This window comes from Asterias rubens, chromosome 2, assembly GCF_902459465.1.
Source record: "Asterias rubens chromosome 2, eAstRub1.3, whole genome shotgun sequence".
NCBI classification, from domain to species: Eukaryota; Metazoa; Echinodermata; class Asteroidea; order Forcipulatida; family Asteriidae; genus Asterias; species Asterias rubens.
In genome coordinates, this window is record NC_047063.1 from 134818 (window position 1) to 156092 (window position 21275).

The 21275-nt window shown below is 38.0% G+C and overlaps 1 protein-coding gene across 6 annotated transcripts in view; it reads right to left on the reverse strand.

Annotated features, from left to right (window-relative positions):
- The window catches only part of LOC117307349 (mannose-1-phosphate guanyltransferase beta-like), a 41936-nt gene that overhangs the window by 4023 nt on the left and 16638 nt on the right, over positions 1 to 21275 (reverse strand). For all 6 annotated transcript variants that reach the window (XM_033792078.1, XM_033792075.1, XM_033792076.1 and 3 more), the window contains exons 4-8: positions 6004 to 6052; positions 5444 to 5586; positions 3223 to 3378; positions 2313 to 2391; positions 809 to 936 (exon numbers count right to left, since the gene is read on the reverse strand). In XM_033792078.1, coding sequence (XP_033647969.1) covers positions 809 to 936; positions 2313 to 2391; positions 3223 to 3378; positions 5444 to 5586; positions 6004 to 6052 — 555 coding nt within the window. The remainder of the gene's footprint in view (positions 1 to 808; positions 937 to 2312; positions 2392 to 3222; positions 3379 to 5443; positions 5587 to 6003; positions 6053 to 21275) is intronic.

Genomic DNA, 21275 nt, shown 5'->3' on the forward strand with positions numbered 1-21275 from the left:
AATATCATACGATGTAATAACTAAGGTACCAATGGAGTTAACATCCAGAGTAGGTATAACCGTCCTGTAGTGGAGTACCAAGACTGTGATTTGTCATCTAACCCTGCCTGATATACCTTCCTCATTCTACCCAAATCCAATATCATACGATGTAATAACTAAGGTACCAATGGAGTTAACATCCAGAGTAGGTATAACCGTCCTGTAGTGGAGTACCAAGACTGTGATTTGTCATCTAACCCTGCCTGATATACCTTCCTCATTCTACCCAAATCCAATATCATACGATGTAATAACTAAGGTACCAATGGAGTTAACATCCAGAGTAGGTATAACCGTCCTGTAGTGGAGTACCAAGACTGTGATTTGTCATCTAACCCTGCCTGATATACCTTCCTCATTCTACCCAAATCCAATACCATACGATGTAATAACTAAGGTACCAATGGAGTTAACATCCAGAGTAGGTATAACCGTCCTGTAGTGGAGTACCAAGACTGTGATTTGTCATCTAACCCTGCCTGATATACCTTCCTCATTCTACCCAAATCCAATATCATATGATGTAATAACTAAGGTACCAATGGAGTTAACATCCAGCAGCTCTATGAAATTGGGCCCAGGCCAAGCAGGCTGGTTCAAAATAGTCGACTAGTGTAGTCCAACTATTATTGACTAGAATGTATAGTCAATGATAGTTTTTGCGCAAACTTGCCCTAGCTGACAAAAAGGTGACATTTTAGGAAGCATTTGGTGGCATCCATTACTAGAAGTAATCCTATCAACATGTCAATGTAATGTTACTCACCACTAACACATTGCCGACTATGCCAGGACCAGTGTGTAGAGCTTGTGGGTTATTTTGTCGGAGTGAGTTTAGATATAAAGCCATTCCAATCAAGAAATCTTTAGGCTGACCTACATCCATCCAGAACCCTACATACAATCAAATAAATGGCAGCATTATTATTATTACACAAATAATCAAGGACAAAGATCACAAGATGTATAATAAACGTTTCAATGTTCATTAAAAATATTTATATAGTAATTCATTAAATAATCAGATTAAAAATTAGTTCAAATTTTTGAGTAATTATAGTAAAAACTATAATAATACAGTTCTTACGAAACGTTTTCCATACGCAAAGGGCGTCCCAAAGAGCTCATTATTTTGTTCTTGATAGGTTTTTAATTATAAGACCCATCACATACATAGCACCTTGAAATGGTTTACATGGAGCTATGGCACCTTGAAATGGTTTACATGGAGCTATGGCACCTTGAAATGGTTTACATGGAGCTATGGCACCTTGAAATGGTTTACATGGAGCTATGGCACCTTGAAATGGTTTACATGGAGCTATGGTACCTTGAAATGGTTTACATGGAGCTATGGCACCTTGAAATGGTTTACATGGAGCTATGGCACCTTGAAATGGTTTACATGGAGCTATGGCACCTTGAAATGGTTTACATGGAGCTATGGCACCTTGAAATGGTTTACATGGAGCTATGGCACCTTGAAATGGTTTACATGGAGCTATGGTACCTTGAAATGGTTTACATGGAGCTATGGCACCTTGAAATGGTTTACATGGAGCTATGGCACAAACTTAATGCAGCTAACTATGCCAGAATCACAAGGGCGAACCCCCATCTCCCAACTCCTAGTGTACTGGATTCGTTCATCATACAACACACATGACCTACTGCTTAACATTCCATCCGAAGGACGTAGCAATAATGGTCAAGTGTCTGGCTTAAGGTCACAAGTGTCAAGAGTGGGACTTGAACCTACACCCTACTGATCAGATACAGCAGAGCTTGAATCTGGTGTACTTGACCACTCAGCCAAGAAACTCCAAACGAAGTAGGAGTAAAGTAGGATTTAAAACTTTGCATGATAGGAGTGTAATCAGGTGAGGTTTGAGGTAGCACCATGTTCAAACTCTTTGGAGTAGTGCTGAACCGCTGTTTCTTTTCAGAACTCTAAAGAGGTTCACACATGATGCTGCTACAGACCTCACCTGATTTCCAATAACTGTTAATAGCTGCATGTTTTGAACCTGGCAGAGTTCTCTTAAAGACTACTAAGATGATGACACAAAACACACGTAAGTACACCAATGTAACACAATCACTCAGGTGAAAAAAAGAATGACAATGAAGGAGGAGAAAGCAGTTAATGAGAAGAAAAAGATGAACAAAGAAAACTTGGCGGTTTTTAATTCTTGTATGAACCACTTTGTTTACAGATATCTTTTGAACCAATCTGTTTTTGGTCCGATAAGAACTGAAGTCGGTTGTACCTTTTAGATTCATTGCAAACAGCTGTCCATCTAGAGCCATCTGTGGAAATACTTCTCTCTCAATGGACGTTGGTCTCAACTAAAGAAAAATATATAGAGAGGAACAGAAATTAACAATTTAGCTTAAATTAAACTCAGTGGGCTATCAGTAACAAAAATGGGCCCAATTTTTGTTAGAGCTGCTTAAGCTCAAAAAGTAGCTAGCACAACAAAATTATGCTTAGCAGGTTACCAGCCAAAATACCAGGCAACATGTATAAATGTATATGTATGTTGTGACTGGTATCCTGCTCATTTCTGATTAGCAGACAATTTAAGCTTATAAGCAGCTCTGTGAAACTGGGTCTTGGGAATTATTCATAAAGCTGTTTACACAGGAAGAAAATGGTGGAGTTTCTGTAGCAGAAATGTATTTCATAAATGAAATAAAAACTATTCTAAAATAGTAATAGTGGCTTCTTTCAATACCATCTCTTCCCTTATAGGTGCCCACTTACCTCTGGGTGAAGAGAAGCAATTATAGTTTAAGGTACTGGACACTAGTGGTAATCACTCAAACAAGCAACAATGAGCTGTTGATAACATAAAACATTGTGACAAACGGCTACCTCTGAAGTAACATAGTTTTTGAAAAAGAGGTTATTTCTCAACCAAATAATAAAATGCTTTAGACATATAGCCTTTTATTATGCATCTTAAAGCACACAAGGTTGTCCAACAAGGGTGTTTTTTCTTTCATTCTTCTCTTTCAACTCATGACCAATCGAGTCTAAACACAGATTTGTTATTTTATGCATTATGTATACACCAAGTGAAAATACTTGTCTTTGATAATTACCAAACGTGTCCAGTGCCTACAAGTGTCTTGCTCACCACCTTAATGAATATCAAAGAAACAAACACAACTTACCTCTATTCTATCCAATATACCAGCGCTGAAGATGTACATGCCAGCATTGATCTTATTAGATACAAACGTCTGTGGCTTTTCTACAAATCTTTGGATTTGTCCCGTCTCATTATAAACTACCACACCATATTTGGAAGGCTCTTCCACTTTGGTGACCTGGGTAGAAATAAGCAAAGATTTAATACACAAACGCAGATATTAACAAATATGCACTTTTCTAGTTAAGTTACAAGAAACATATATAAATAGCTCCTAGGCCTAGCTAGTAGGGATATATTTCTTCACATCTAACTGTATATAAAAGTGATATATTCATTCACATCTAACTGTATATAAAAGTGTTGCATAATTGTAATAATATTGAGATTTATACACTATATCTAACTGACCGAATTTACTTCAATGTGTTACAGTACTTAAATACAATAGGGGGACATTAATGGAATTATGTGGGTAACTAAATTACTAACACACATTAATGACAGCATACCTATTGTCATCTTTACATATAGAACAATAAACATACATTTATAATGACAGATTGTCATCATATGTAAGTGACAAAACTGTCGCTAATAAATTAACGACAAAGATACATAAAATAATGCAACAAAAAGGTGCTATAACAAAATGCATACAAAAAGAAAGATGTAAACAAATCAGATGAATGAATACCGGTAGTTAAAAATGCACATTGCAGAATCACACAAATATTTATAGATATCACACTCAAATAAGAAAGGTTTAGGTTTGACAAAGTGGAAAGCAATGCACAACAATTCTGTCAGTGATGAATAGAAAAAAAATACAATTTCAATTAGAGACAGTAACATACATGATTAGCAGCAATAATAAATACATATTACTTCAGTTCAGTTACAATCATAGAAACCATAACACACTTTGTTTACTGAAGCAATTTCTTCATCTGTTATTCATGTTATTGCGTCTTATTTTTTAAAAAGGGGAAGAAGGTTTAGAAATCAACAAAAATAAGCACTGATTTTTTCTGGCCGGTGCAATAGACCCTTCCAGTGAAATACTGAATTGCACATCATCGGGCATGTGCATTAACACTAATGGTTGGTAAAATGAGTGAACATTGTTCCTTTTTGTACGTGGGGTTTATGTATACGTGTTTGTGCGTTTAGCCAGTGCCAAACTCTATGTTTACCAACCACTAGTGTTTGTCCATGTGTGAATGTTATTAGCTTATTCAGATGACCAGATTAGCATACTCATGGGGAACAGATAATTGGGGAAAATTGAAAGCAGACCTATATGATTATTTTTGAAAGGGCAAGGGCACCAAGGCTTTTTTCCCATGGTAAAGGGCACCTTATGAGGAAAATACAAATTTCTACTTGATCTTTTCAAGGGTACCAAGGCAATGCCCAGGGGGCAATGCCCAGGTGGCAATGCCCAGGTGGCAATGCCCAGGTGGCAATGCCCAGGTGGCAATGCCCAGGGGGCAATGCCCAGGGGGCAATGCCCAGGTGGCAATGCCCAGGTGGCAATGCCCAGGTGGCAATGCCCAGGGGGCATGAGGCAATTGCCTTCATTGCCTCCGTGAAGTATTAGGCCTGTAATAGAGTGCAGAGACAAAATATTCAAATGTCAACGTTATCAGCATTAAAAATATACATGGTAACATCAGAGATAAAGAACATTGCATTTGACAATGACAAGCAATGTACACTGAGACAAGAGGGTCAAAGAAAGGGTATCAAACCAATATTTCAAATATTTCACATGTAAACATAGGATGCACATTTCTAAAACAAATCAACATATTTAAGATGTACATGTTAATGGTAACATATGCAGAGATAAAGAACATTGTATTTGTTTAAAACATACAACGAAGAATGACAAGCAATGTACACTGAAACAAGAGGTTCAAAGAAAGTGTATCAAACCAATATTTCAGATATTTCACATGAAAAAATAAGATGCACATTTCTAAAACAACACAAAGAATTTCAGTGTTTCAATTACCTGAAGATAACAGAGCAAAAAAAAACAAAATTAGCAATGTCTGAGCATATACAAAACTGAATGGTCTGTAAAGGGTTACTACACATCAGGTAAGGGTTGAAAACAATCAATACTCAATGATGGAAGTAGTCAATGCAATATGCTCATAAAGGAAAATGTATGTCTTTGACTCAATCTGCTAAACAATAGTTCTGACAAACAAAAGTATCAATCGGTAACTTACAACAATTGTTCCTTCTTTGCCGTGTCCTTTATGAAAATCTAACATCTCTTGGAATGGAAACTCACAACTGATGTCACTGTTTAAGACAAAGAATGGTTCACTGCTTTCCTTTAAGATATCACGTGCCAAGGCCAGGGGACCAGCTAAAACAACAAACAAAAACAGAAAATAAATCTTTTTTCCTTTTTATGATTTAAAGTGGGATGTTTTATTAAACAATGGATGTCCCTTGTATAGCAGAGCAAAATGAGCAAGGTACGTGTGGTCTCTGAGAGTAGCGAGGTGAATGAAGTCAACTGACAAGGAAAAAGCGGCAATGTGGCATGTGCAAGAGTATGTTGAACCAACAGACCTTCCTACACATTGCGCTGTAGCATTACACACAAATACCGGACACTTCGGCACCTTGCAAACTCGGCACCCTGCAAACTCAACAACCACCCCGACACCAATAATGTCGGCACCATATGAACACATTAGCATTACTGGTTGGCAAAAAAGAGAGAACATTGCGCCTTTAGTATCTCCCTCAAGCAAAATTGTGGAATGATGAGTTTTACCTGTTCCTAATGGTTCTTCTTCATGTGATGTTGTGATCTTGACTCCCAACTGCAATCCAAACAAGACAAGAAATCATTCATCAAGAACAGATTCGCCTGCCGACAACAGACTGTGCAACTCAACTAAGACAAGGTTTCTCAATGAAATAAATTCTTGTTAAAATTTATCATTTAGTGTGTTTAATTACATTTATGTTTCAGCGCTTAGAAACTCTGTATTAAGCGCCATATGTTATCTCTGCCCGTGCAACGGCAGAGATATTGTCCTTGTGGTGGATATTCTTCTTCTTATCTCTGCCCGTGCAACGGCAGAGATATTGTCCTTGTGGTGGATATTCTTCTTATCTCTGCCCGTGCAACGGCAGAGATATTGTCCTTGTGGTGGATATTCTTATCTCTGCCCGTGCAACGGCAGAGATATTGTCCTTGTGGTGGATATTCTTCTTCTTCTTCTTCTTCTTCTTCTTCTTCTTCTTCTCCTTCTCCTTCTTCTTCAGCTTGCATTTGCAAAACCGTGGCCACATATTGGGCTTGGGCTTAGGCTCCGTCAGTTATTTAGAAAACATGTGCTTTTTTAACGGGGCTTCAAACAGGCAGACGAAGCCCAAGCCGAAGCCCAAAGTGACATCCCAAGCTAAAGCCGCGGTTTCGTAAAAAACGGAACCAAAAATTCCAACCTCGTACCTAAAGCTTGTAAGCCGATCAGAATTGCAACGTAAAAATATAACGAGGTTGTTTTATTTACGTGATGAGTGAATCCTCTACGCTGCGCTGCGAGACGATCACCACCGAAGCTTTTCCCCACGTTATTGCAATGGGGGATTTTCCGGTCGCAGTGTGACCTGCACCGTGAACGTTAAAAACACTCTGCCGTGGTCTGGAGCTTATTCACGGCATACGGGTTCGGTGAAAACCCGGAGAGCCAACGGATGTTAACCGTGCTAACCGTGTATGGTTGTTAGTTACATGAGCTTTAGTTTGAGTGAGGAAACTTCGCAATCGTCACCGTTAATCCATAAGTCAATAGTCATTCAATAACGGAGCATTTTTATAGAAAAATTGTTTTAAATTAGCTTATTAGCTTTTACAAATTATTCTTTTCACAGTGCATCTTAAGAAAAGGTTTTGAATGTTTTTGGAATTTATGTGAGATTCATTACCTTGCCAAATGTCTTTGCAATGAAATATGTTGTAAAACAACTGCATGATACTGTTGGTAACAGTAACAAACTTAAGTGTTTCTTAGTAAAAGTTGGACACTTGATATTAATAGTGTTATCACTTGTCCATGTAATAATAGGCAGCTGACTTTTACCTAATCAAAAAGGTACGGTGGCCCAAAAGGACATCGCATAACTGTAAACTTGTCGGCATACGTTTGCGTGAAAATATTTGGGAATATGTGCGCATGCTTACGTATGCGCTTGCGTATGGTGGGATTTCGTTAAGATATTCGCGAGTAACGTATGCGAATATGTTTGAGTTGTCGAAAATTTTATTATACTTTGTCGCATATGTTTAATTAAAATTTCTAATATATATCTGTGGATTTTTAGCATCCAGTCTGATCGCGACATCATACTTATTCGCGAATAATTTCTTGACACCGCATACGTATGCGCAAACATTTGCGAATAAATTTGTGACATCGCAAACGTATGCAATCAAAAAGGTACGGTGGCCCAAAAGCACATCGCATAACTGTAAACTTGTCGGCATACGTACATGTATGTCGTGAAAATATTTGGGAATATGTGCGCATGCTTACGTATGCGCTTGCGTATGGTCGGATTTCGTATTCGCGAGTAACGTATGCGAATATGTTTGAGTTGTCGAAAATTTTATTGCATACTTTGTCGCATACGTTTAAATAAAATTTCTAATATATATCTGTGGATTTTTAGCATCCAGTCTGATCGCGACATCGTACTTATTCGCGAATAATTTCACGACACCGCATACGTATGCGCAAACATTTGCAAATAAATTTGTGACATCGCAATTGTATGCGCACCTGTTAGCGATATGTCCCTTCAGGGCCCCCATACAAAGGTGAAGTTGGAGCACCAATAAATTAAAATAGTGGGCGTTTGTGGTGCATGGAGGAAGGACTTTTTTTTCCTTCCTCCATGGTTGGTGTCAAAGAGAACTTACCGTGCAATATTCTAATAATTTAAATACACAGAATCAGGTGCAGTATTTTAAATGTGTCAGGTCGTTAAGATTAATATTAATGGAAACTTCTTAATGTGTAACAAGAATATGGAGCATCAACATACAATAGTGAACAACGCAACACATTTTGATAACTGCACCAAATGCGTATGGACCAAAAGCAAAGGGGCTACCAATATGAAAACACCAATAGCAATTCTGTGCATTTCTAGGTTTTAATTGTTTACACGCTGTCCTGCCGGGAGTGTAGGTTTATCATAGCGGAGACAGAGCAGCCCAAGCCAGGGGCGGCCCAAGCTCAAACCTGGGTTTCGTACACATTTTAATTTAGCACTCCAAACTAATGCTAAAAATAGAAGCAAGTTCCCGGATCTCAGACAAAGTGTCAAAAATTTCACTGATAATACGCGCGCGTACATGTTAGTTTTTTGTGCACTGCACGATTACCGGCGTGTGAGTGTGTACTGACGACCCGTGTGGTGGAAAGTTTGTCTGACATCCGGGTATTCTTACGTCATTAGTGCGGAGTGCTGTTGGAACAAAATGCCACCCTCGTACCTAAAGCTTGGAAGCCGATGAAAAATTGCAACATTAAAAAAAAAACCAAAACACACGATCTGCCGTGTGATGGATGGGAACGAAGTTGTTTTAGTCACGCGGTCGCACTGAAAAAAAAACCGACAGTTGACGATAATAACTGACAACAACTGACAACCTGACGACAAGTTGTTTACTGTTGCAAGTCGCGTCACTGAAAACATCTTTTCCCCCCTCTATTTTTGGCCAATACCAGGCGGTTGGCATGGGCGGCCAAACGTATCAAAAAGCTTAAATTTGTTGAAATAATTGTTGTAGAGAAATGCTTTTTATATTTTTTATGAATTAAAAGGCACAATTTAACCCAGATTAGAGAAATTTAGGACAAGTAAGACTCTTTTTTTAAAAGCACAATCCTTACTAAGGCAATTGGGTTTTCAGTACCTCAGATCATGGAGGTAGAAATAGCTACCTCCATGCTCAGACGTAGATGACTTGTCTTCGGTTGTTGCCAGTTGTCGCCTGTTGTCGGCTTTTTTACGGCTGCTGCCGCCAATGATCGAGGAGCCCGACGCGTCGTGACATCGACCTCGCACACCACGCAAAGCATGCAGAGAACTGGTTGTCACGTACGCCATTTTTGCTGCCGATCGAAGCGGATCGTGACGTTGTACTTTTAGTGTAGCAGGTGAGTAAAAAAATAAATCGGGGAATAAGCAAGTTGTTCTGACCATTGTTGTCTGGATTTGTTATAAATATTATATGTCCATATTATATACTCCATAGGTAGAAAAAAGCTCACACTCATCTACTCCTACTCCTAGAACTATACAACTATTAACTAAAACCTCAGATGATTGTGTACAAATTCCTGTACGATTTTTGCTGTCCCCGCATGATGTGTACACCTACCGTTCTTATTTGCCGTCAGATCTCGCTGGAATTGGGCTCTTTGTGTTCCTTGGACTCCCAGTGAGTGTGTAGCAGTTCCCAAAATTTCAATCTACGAACTAATTTCAAAAGAAAAAGAAAATTCGTGCATTTTTAAAGCACCGTTGATATTTTTATTTCTGCAGTGTTGCACAAATTTTATCTTTTTTTGAAACTATTAGTTCATGGATTTAAATTTTGGGAACTTCCACACACTCACTGGGAGTCCAAGGAACACACAGAGCCCAATTTCAGCGAGATCCGACGGCAAATAAGAACGGTAGGTGTACACATGTGGGGAAGCAAAAATCGTATAGGAATTTGTACACAATCATCTATGACTATGAGGTTAGTGTAACAACCTCATAGTCATAGTTCTAGGAGTAGGCCCTGGGCCACAGTCATGACAGTAAGGTACAGTCATTTGACCAGTTAAATCACTTAAATGAATTATCGCTAAGTCCATCGCCACTTATTGGACAATTAAAAAAAAAAACGTTAGTTAGTTTACCTAAACATGTCATAAATTATAAAAGCCACCATGTATCCATTGAGTTTAATTGACAATTGTTTTATTTTATTTTGGAAGTAGCTATGAGAAAAATGTTGTCACCCGTGTTTGACCAGTTCTGGATCACTTGCTTGTATTCTGGATCAGTAGAGCGCCCTCTATTGCAAACCTACACTACCATTCATAAAACTGTCGAACATAAAAGCTATTTGCAGTCCTCCATCTTGAAAATACAAATAACATCACCAACAGCTGTTTGGTAAAATAGTTTTACATTCCTCAACATATGAAAATGTATGTGTTGTGTGTATTAAAAAACTATGATTTACCTAATTTGCATTGCTTAGCATTGAGTGATCCCGAACAGGTCAAAGGTGCCACGTCACCAAAAACATGATTTCGACATTTTTACCATCCCCAAGATTAAAAAAAAGCTGAGTATTTACAAGAACAATTTTTACACATTGTAGGCTTTTCAAATTACCGTCATCCACTCAGACGTTCAAATTTGACAGGTGAGAAGTTTCAACAGCGTTTTTGAACAACCATTTTCTTTTCGGAAATCACGATTTTATCTCTGACAAACTTTAAAAAACTGGCCATAATTTATCCATCAATGATGCTATGCACTTGAATTTTGGCTTGTTGCCTAATGTGATATTACTCTTATGATATATTAATCTACATTGGTCCTGTGAAAAGTAATTTAATGACACTGGAGATTGCAACGTTGTAGTGATCCGGAACTGGTCAATAATCCGGAACTGGTCAAACGACTGTACTGAAAAGAACAATGATGTACAAAAGCATGATAAGGGGAGCGATACATGACTTTTATTCTGCTAGGCCTACTTTCTGTCCCGTGTTGCGATAATGTTACCCTCCATCCTCTCGATGGTCGAACATTGACACAACATTTTGATTACTGCACTGCACAAATGTGAATGTGGATAGGTCAAGGGCAAAGGGAATACCAACATGTAGTCTAACAGCAATAGCAATGAAGGTCTTTAGTTCTGTGCATTTCTGGGTCTTGATTTAGGTTAAAACATTAATTTCATAGTTTTTGTGCTGGTAAAAATGAGTGTACACGGATATTTGTTCACAATTTTTCCTGTTAAGTAAAGTGGTCTCCCACAACTTCTTTTCTTGGTACCTAACCATCAATATGATTCTATATTAATATTGATATTATTAAACAAAATCTTATTTCTCTCTCTCCCTTACCTTAACTTTCTGCTATTTACTTCTTTGTTTCTATTTCGCAACTCATTTCTAATCTTTGACTTGTCTACTTTCGTATTTTTCACTTTATTTTCCTTCTGTAATGTACAACTTGTACATTATCATTGAAATTGCTCTGAACCGCCATTGAAATCTCAATTGAATAACTCATTGAACTCTCAATTGAACAACTCATTGGACTCTCAATTGAATAACTCGTTGAACTCTCAATTGAATAACTCATTGAAATCTCAATTGAATAACTCGTTGAACTCTCAATTGAATAACTCATTGAACTCTCAATTGAATAACTCGTTGAACTCTCAATTGAATAACTCGTTGAACTCTCTATTGAATAACTCATTGAACTCTCAATTGAATAACTCATTGAACTCTCAATTGAATAACTCATTGGACTCTCAATTGAATTTCATTGAACTCTCAATTGAACAATAATTATTTAATTCAACTGGTATTTGACTATCCCCTGATCAAAAACATTGCCATTCTTTGAATGACATCCAAAATACTACCTAAACCTACCAACAAAATTTGTTATCTGTTCATTTAATTATCATGCCATTCAAACTGCTTACTGTACTCACAAACTAGCACCCAAAGAAAATAAGAAAAAACACTTTAATTAAATAAAACCTTTTATTTTGTAGCCTACAAAAAAGGGACACACAAATCACATCAAGCATCGAAAGACATGTCATCCATATTGATAGTGACAATAATTGTAAAACTTTACATCACAATACCTATCAAAAAATTGGTACAACTGAAATTGTAACTGCTCATGGAAGTACAGGTTAAGGAGTCGGAAGTACAGGTAGAAGAGAGAGAAAAAAAATTAACGTTATTGGGGAGTAGCATCGAAACTAGTGCTGCAATTTCTTCAAGCACGAGTACAACCATCTACACTAGCAGAAAATGTGTGGCAAGCACTTCAGATGACTGTTGTGAAGACATCGATTGTGAGGAATTGCCTGGCTGTTCGTTTCGGTTTGAAGATACAGCATGTTCAATTCAAAATGACAATCAAACCACCTCAGACAGTCTGTTAATGTCTGCTACGTCACAACAGAGTAGAAAGAGACAACCTACTGCTAATGAAAGCGAATTTCAACAAGCATGTTCCTCTCAGTCACAAGATGATGATATCAAAGCAAAACGCAGACATAAAAATCAGATGTACTACATGCTCAATAAACACAACATTCTGGAAAAAAGAAGAAGTACATATGCAGGAAACAAAACCTCGATATTGACCAAGAGGAAAGTCAAATATACAGAAAGGAAACAGACTGTACTAGATGCAAGAAAAAAACACTATGCACAAAACAGAGAGGCTGTATTGATTGCAAAAAGAGAGCACTATGCAAAAAACAGAAAGACTGTATTGGATGCAAGAAGAGAGCACTATGCAGAAAATACAGGGATAGTATTGGATGCAAAAAGAGAACACTATGTACAAAACAGAGACTCTGTATTGGATGCAAGAAGAGAGCACTATGCAGAAAATACAGCGACAGTATTGGATGCAAGAAGAGAGCACTATGCAGAAAACACAGCGACAGTATTGGATGCAAGAAGAGAGCACTATGCAGAAAATACAGCGACAGTATTGGATGCAAGAAGAGAGCACTATGCAGAAAATACAGCGACAGTATTGGATGCAAGAAGAGAGCACTATGCAGAAAATACAACGACAGTATTGGATGCAAGAAGAGAGCACTATGCAGAAAATACAGCGACAGTATTGGATGCAAGAAGAGAGCACTATGCAGACAATACAGCGACAGTATTGGATGCAAGAAGAGAGCACTATGCAGACAATACAGCGACAGTATTGGATGCAAGAAGACAGCACTATGCAGAAAATAGAGAGACCATACTACAGCACCACCAGGCAAACTATCTGATTCCTGAAAAAAGAGCTAACCAACTCCACCAAATGTCATGTTCTCGTAAATCAAATAGAAGAAACATAACAACAGTTGTCTTGAAATTCAAAAGTGAAATTTTACAAGAGAAGCCAATATTCACTTGCATCATATGCGACAAGTCACTTTTTAGAACACAGGTATTGCAGTTTCATAAAGAAAAGTACAGTAGAAACAGCCTGTTGACAACCATGCCATCAACTGTTGATTTTACAGCTTTGCCACATAGTAATACATGGATCTGCTTCACTTGCCATAATAACATCAGAAAGGACATCACACCACGATTGTCTAGAGCTAATAAATTTCTACTCTGTCCAGTGCCTCAGGAGCTATCTGAGCTTAACATACTAGAAAGACATTTGATAGCACCTGTAATACCATTTATGAAGTTGGTTCCCCTGTATAAGGGTTGTCAGAAGGGTATCCATGGCCAAGTAGTTTGTGTAAAAGCAGATGTTGATAAAACTGCCAAATCCTTGCCACGTCTTGCAAATGATGACAGCATAGTACGGGTCAAATTAAAGCGAAAGCTCAAGTACAAAAATCATGTCCTCTTCAAACAGGTTTCACCAAGTAAGATAAGACTTGCTCTCAATTTGCTCAAAGAATCAAACCCACTATTTGAGGACATTGCTATAAATTGTGATCAACTAGATGTCAATAACTCTGACCCAATCATGGCAGACTCACAAGACCAGCAGCACAGTTTCACGGAGTCACAAATGCTAGATGAGGAGGAACACAACCTACACATAATTCAAGAAAAAATCTTGCAAAACCAGTATGACCAACATGATGTCAATGACTCACAAATGGTAGACAATGAGGAGCAACATGAACAGACAGATCAAGAACAAGTCTCAGATCCCACTGAAGATAATGATATAACTAACACATCTGCACCTCTTATGTCATTCCTGCAACCAGTCGACTTTGGTCAATACATTGCAGACAACTGTGACAATACAGTACTTTCTCTTGCACCGGCAGAAGGTAGTAGACCTACTGCAGTTCTTGATATGGAAGCGCAGGCATTTCCTGTTTTATTTCCTGATGGAAAGAATACATTTGCAGAAGAAAGAGAACCTAAAGTGTCTCCAAGTAGATACTTTAATGCACGCCTTTTTTCACAAGATGCACGGTTTGCAAGTGATCCTCAATACATATTCTTTGCTCAGTATTGTACAGAACTTCAAATGATATCATCCCAAATATCAATTGCGATGAGACAAGGTCATACAAAGACGACCGATGGCAGGCCAATCACATCTGAAATTTTGACTGACAAAGAACTTGTTAATCAAATGATCCAGAGAGATGAAGGTTATCGTTATTTGAGAAGCATAAGAGGCACGCCAGCATACTGGGAAAAAACATTGAAGGACCTGTTCGCGATGATACGCCAAATAGGGATTCCCACATGGTTTGTAACCTTCAGTGCAGCAGATCGAAGATGGCTTGAAATTGACAATGCAATTCTTGAACAACAAGGTAAGGAGCCCCTCTCTCCTGAAGAACATGCAGATATGGACTGGGCAACTCATTGTAACATCATATATTCAAACCCAGTTACTGCAGCAAGAATGTTCGAGCATAGAGTGAAAAAGTTCATCAAACAAGTCATTCAATCAGATGCCCATCCAATTGGACACGTTGTTGATTATTTCTACCGTACTGAATTTCAACAAAGAGGTTGGCCCCACATCCATATGTTGGTGTGGGTAGATAACGCTCCTGACCCATGCACAGACTCAGATGACACTATTGAAGCCTTTATCGACAAGTACATATCCTGTGAACTCCCTTCCGAGGAAGATGATCCTGAACTTCACGAAATTGTACAATCTTGTCAAACGCACAGCAAAAGGCACACAAAATCTTGCCGAAAAACCGGCAAAACGTGTCGTTTTGGATTTCCAAAACCTCCTTCAGAGCAGACATTCATATGTAGATCTATAGATAGCTCTGATGATGCTGAAGATCAAGATGAATCTCAAGACAACTCAAATGATGGAAAAGAGAAAGCAAAGGAAGAAGCCGAAAGAGTTATCACTCAAATCTGGGAAGTTATACAGAATCCAGAAACACAAATTACAAACCTCACATCTACATCTGACATCTTAAATTCTGCAAATGTCACTCAAGAAGATATGCAAAAGTCTCTTCAACTACTCTCCTCACATTCAACTGTGTATCAAAAAAGAAAGCCAGTCGACATTTGGATCAACAATTATAATCAGGATTTACTACGTGCTTGGAATGGCAACATGGATATTCAACTAGTGCTTGATGCATACAGCTGTGTGAAGTACATCCTTTCATACATAAGCAAAACTGAACGTCAAATGGGTGATCTACTCAGACAAGCTCAGAAAGAAGCACAACAAGGTAACAGTGATGCAATTACAGAGCTGCGAAAAGTTGGAAACATATACTTACATCACAGAGAATTGAGTGTTATGGAATGTATATACAGGGTGTGTAGCATGCATTTGAGAGACTGCACAAGACAAGTTGTGTTTGTGCAAACAGATCCAGATGGTCAGAGAATATCGTTACCTCTCAACGTGCTACGAAATGAACAACCAGATAGAATCTGGATGTCTAATGCTCTGGATAAGTACTATGCAAGACCAAATGTGACCAAATTCAAGATGATGTGCCTGGCAACATTTATGTCTAAGTTTCGCTTCACATCATCGAATAATACCATGACATCAACAGAATCTGATGGAGATAGCAATGAACAGTCAGGCAATAGTACTCACTATCAGCTTGATAACAATCTTGGAATTGCCATAGAACGCAGATGCAAATCCTGCATAGTCTGCTACCCAAAACTGTACTTGAAGAAAGATCCGGAAAAGTACTACATGAATATCCTTCGCATGTATCTGCCACACCGAGACATTAAACTTATACCAGCAAACATGCCAAGTTTTTCAATGTACTATCACAATGGCACTGTTAAAACAGATGAAGGAAACAAACCTGTGAGCCAAGTTGTCAGGGAGAACATGAAACTGTACGAACCAGTCAATAACCAAATAGATGCTGCATGGGAAGCTTTGCAATCTGCAAACGACACATTGGAAGATGCTTGGGCTGCACTTGCACCACAAGCTGAACAACAACGGTTGGATGATCTATTAGAAAAACCTACTCTGATGACGATTTCGAAGAAATTCCAGAGTTGCAACCACAGACATCAACCGCATCAAAAGAAACCACACATAGATCACCTGTTGAAACCATAAAAGTGGTGCTATCAGAAAGTCAAATTGCTTCAATGATCAATAGCCTTAATGACAAACAGCAGCAGCTCTTCAGATATGTCCATCAATGGTGTATCAAGAAAGTTAACAGTGAAAATCCACCTCCATTCAGAGTATTTCTAACTGGAGGAGCCGGTACAGGTAAATCTCTGTTAACAAAATGTATCAAATATCATGCTGAGAAACTGTTTGCACCTCTCTGTGACTCTCCAGATGACAAAACTGTGTTGGTTGTCGCACACACAGGTACTGCTGCTTTCAATATTGAAGGAGAAACTATTTGCTCTGCATTAAATATCGGCATTAAAGCACCCCAGAATTATAAGCCTCTTGGAGAAGAAACTCTCAATACCATGCGTAGTAAACTACAACATCTGCAACTGCTCATAATTGATGAAATATCAATGGTGAGCAAGAAACAGTTGCAATACATCCATGGAAGAATTCAACAGATCAAACGTGCCTCAAATCACACATTGTTTGGAAACATTTCTGTACTTGCAGTCGGAGACTTCTATCAGATTCCTCCAATTAATCCAAGTACTCCACTTTGTGTGCCAGATGGCAATCCTTTGACAGACCTCTGGACTGAGAATTTCCAAGTCTGTCAACTCACACAAGTTATGCGTCAACAAGATGATCTAACTTTTGCACGATTACTTAATCGATTGCGTGTGCACAAACGAGAAGATCCAATCGACCCAGCAGATGATCAGATGCTCCAGTCGCGTACACTTGAATCTGGAACTGATTTGAAGCCATCAGAGAAAGCACTTCGAATTTTTGCCTTCAATAAGGATGTGGATAGCCATAATCTTCGAATGCTAGAAACCTTATCAAGTCCGATAGTTACCATCTATGCGCTAGACACAAAGAATACTCCTACTCAAACCCAAGCCAAAAAAGTGGCTTACAAATCACATCAAACTGGAAAAACAGTGTTGCAGTCTGAATTACATATAGCAGTTGGAGCCAGAGTCATGCTGACAACAAATTTAGATGTACCCGATGGTCTTTGTAATGGAATTACAGGCACTATACAAGCCATACAACCAAATGACCCAAATAATCAACCTAGTGCTATCTTTGTGCAATTTGATAACGTGAAATGTGGTGCATTTGCAAGACAAAGGAGTCCACTACCTGACCAGTATGCTAATTGTGTTGCCATCAAACCACACCTTGAACACATTCAACTAGTGCTTAAATCTGGATGCATTAACAGAACACGCAAACAATATGCTTTAAAGTTGGCATGGGCTGTTACAATGCACAAAATCCAAGGTCAGACAACAGATGAAGCAGTTGTGTCTTTGAAAGGAATCAAGTCATGCATGGGATATGTAGCTGTTAGTCGTGTTACTCATCTGAATGGTCTCTTTCTTTCCAACTACGATCCCAAGAGAATCTTCTGTAATAACGAAGTTGCAGAGCACTTGGCCAAAATGGTACCCTGTGACCTGTCTGTAGCAAATCCAATTTTGCAATTGAATCACAGAGAAAACTTCATAATTGTACACCACAATATCCAAAGTCTTACAAAACACTTTGATGACATCAAGACCGACTTTCAAATCTGCAAAGCTCATGTCATATGCCTGACTGAAACATGGCTCACTACCAATCATGACAAAAGGAACTATGAACTTCCAGGATATCAGCTAATTGCTATGTCTAAACCTCCTCAGAGTGCTCGAGGTAGAGGGACTGCAATGTATGTGCGCAATGGTGTGACATACACTACTTTATCCCAAGAAGTAGATGACTGCGACATCATGACAATAAGGATCAGTGGCTCACCATCTTTGCTAGTTATGACAGCTTACAAGCCAATCCAAACTAACATCAGAACATTTTCAAATGTTCTAGATAACTTGTGTACTCAAGTTGAGGCATTAGATGTCGATTATAAAGTCATCATTGGTGATTTCAATCATGATCTTCGAAAGAAACCTCCCATCCAAGCACTTAATCAATATCACCAATTGATTACATCATCAACCACAACAGCAGGAACACTTCTAGACCACATATATATCAAACCACTGCCAGAACAATATCAAGCATCAGTGTTAGCAACACATTTTAGTTTCCATGATCCAGTTGCCCTTGCCATCAAAGTTGATGAGGAAGCTGCCAAACAATGACTTCAACTTGCCGATAAAACAAACACTCTAGCCCCCTCCCCCAAGGTAATTATACAAAAACAAATTAACAAAAACTCTTCCACTACAAACCACCTCTTCCAATACTGCCTTATTAATGTTACCAATCTTCTTCAATTGTCTATTAGATCTTCAGACAGTCTTCAAAGTTGTATTTCTAGTCACATCACCTGGAAATTCAACACACTGGTAAGTTGGCTGATGTGCATATCTATGTAACTTAATTATCCAACAGATTTAAAACTTGCATATACAAATAGGGCTTTTCAGCAATTTACTTGTTGTCTACTTGCCTTTTAACTCTACATGTTCGCCAGAATATACATTTATGTATTTGTGTAGGAATGATTCTGGTACAATTTTAAGCCCTTAATGCTAAAGGAAATACAAAATACATGTTATTGCAGTAAAAAAACTTGGGAAAGAAATCTCCATAGTTGCTTCTTATTTTGTTTCTGAAGAATAATTTATTTCACTCTGAAAAGTATGAACTAATGCACTCATTCTCTGTGTGCCCTGTCATAAACTACCATAAATTGACATATACTAACTTTCACGAATATGCATTTTTTTTCTTCTCTTAATTGTTTTGTTATTAATATCGTTCCTTTTACAGATTTACCATGGCTACCAGCCCACCAGCAGCCAAACGGTTCAAACAGGAAGTAGCAGATGCCAGTGGATACCTTGTTCAATTATCACCAAAGAAACTGAGTGCTAGAAACAACCCATACATGAAGGGAACCCTTCAGACATCAGTGAAGGACTACCAAGACGTTGTAGTTTATGATATGTCCAAACAGTCAAATCTTGAGGTATGAAAATCTCAATATTATGATTAAAATTCAGAATCCTAAAAGATAGTCTTTAAACATGATGATGCAAAACAGTTACACATAGTAACCCTGCAAGGTGCAGCAAGCCACCATTTTGCACTTCAATACTCAATTATTCTTTTGCCAAGGAACTCTATTTTCTTCTATCCCCAGACAAGGTCGATTGACATGGTCTGTTGCCCCTTTTGCCTGCATCACCCATGTACACCAACAATTCCCATTAAAACAATAGCTTCATCTTAGGCAGTCTAAAATTCTTGCCCTACACCATCTGTAAACAACATGTGTTAAATTTCAACCTAATGCAACTTTTCGACACTCATGGTAGTCAAACTACAATCACTGATCAACTAAAACTTACATATACTTGCAATCCCTTTTTCCTCCCCAGGAATTCGCCAAAACAAAGTCACCCGTAAAACTAAAGAATGTAGCAGTTGAAGATCAAACGTTAATTGTCAAAAGACAAACACAAATCGTAAAACTGCCAGTCTTGAACTTCCATTACGATGCAAAAACTACAAAAACATACACTATTGCTGATTTACTGAAGGATTCTCCTCTGGACAAAACACTGGTAGACATCAAACTGGTAAGTGTTATTATGTTCCATTTCAAATATTCACTTCATTTTGATAGCCTACCCTCCACAAAAACCCCACAAATATGTTTTAATACCAACTACAAAGTCATATTGTCCCTGTAAACTGTACGCCATGTTACCTGTGATATCACATGGTTACTAAAGAGCCACAGAAACTTTGGATGTGAATGAAGGGGCCACATCTCTGTACTAGTTCACTTCTCATTTTAATAACCCTTGAATTTATTTTGAAATTATGATACCAATTTCCCATATAACCCATGTGGTATTCTGTCTGCTGATAAAATCCATGTAATGTCCAAGATCACTCTTTTTGTAGACTAGGACTACAGGGGCTATTGGGCCATACTTTTTGCTACGGACTTTTTTTTCGCATACCAATGTATTTGCATTTCAAGTATTTACTTTTTCAAGTTATAAAGCAAGATGACATTTCTGAACAGTTCACCATTCAATGCAATAAATATTAACTGAAAGCACACATACCTTTTACCTTTATTAGCAAGGCTCAATAAAAATACCGTTTTACAGTTGCTTTTGTTGATATTTTCTACTAGTGGTTTTGAGTATCAGTTAAAATTATTGTTTTTCAAAAAAAAAAGGTGACATATCTTGTCCACATTTTTACAAACTAAGTAGACAGATGATTAAACAATGTGCAATGTCTCTACAAACACTGTGGCAATGGACTGAAGCATTTTTCCCTCTCATTTTTCAGAATAAATGGGGTTAAGGTTCAGTAATCCAATACAAAAGACACTAAAAATAAATAACACATTAATTATTTTCAGTGATTTATGCCTGATGTCCCTTGTTGAAAAACTATGACTTCGTCACACCAGCCACCTACATGGAACAAAGGATTAACAATGCATTGTAAAGAAACAACTCATCTAAATGCTTGTTGACCATAATTAGATCACTTAACTGAAGTTAGTCTCAATTATAAGACATTACTGCTCATTTTTATTACTGTGGACCACAATCTATCCAGCTGTCACTTGTCACTCAGAACAACATCTTGAAACCTTTGTCTCATATCATCTGATATAACCACTCTGAC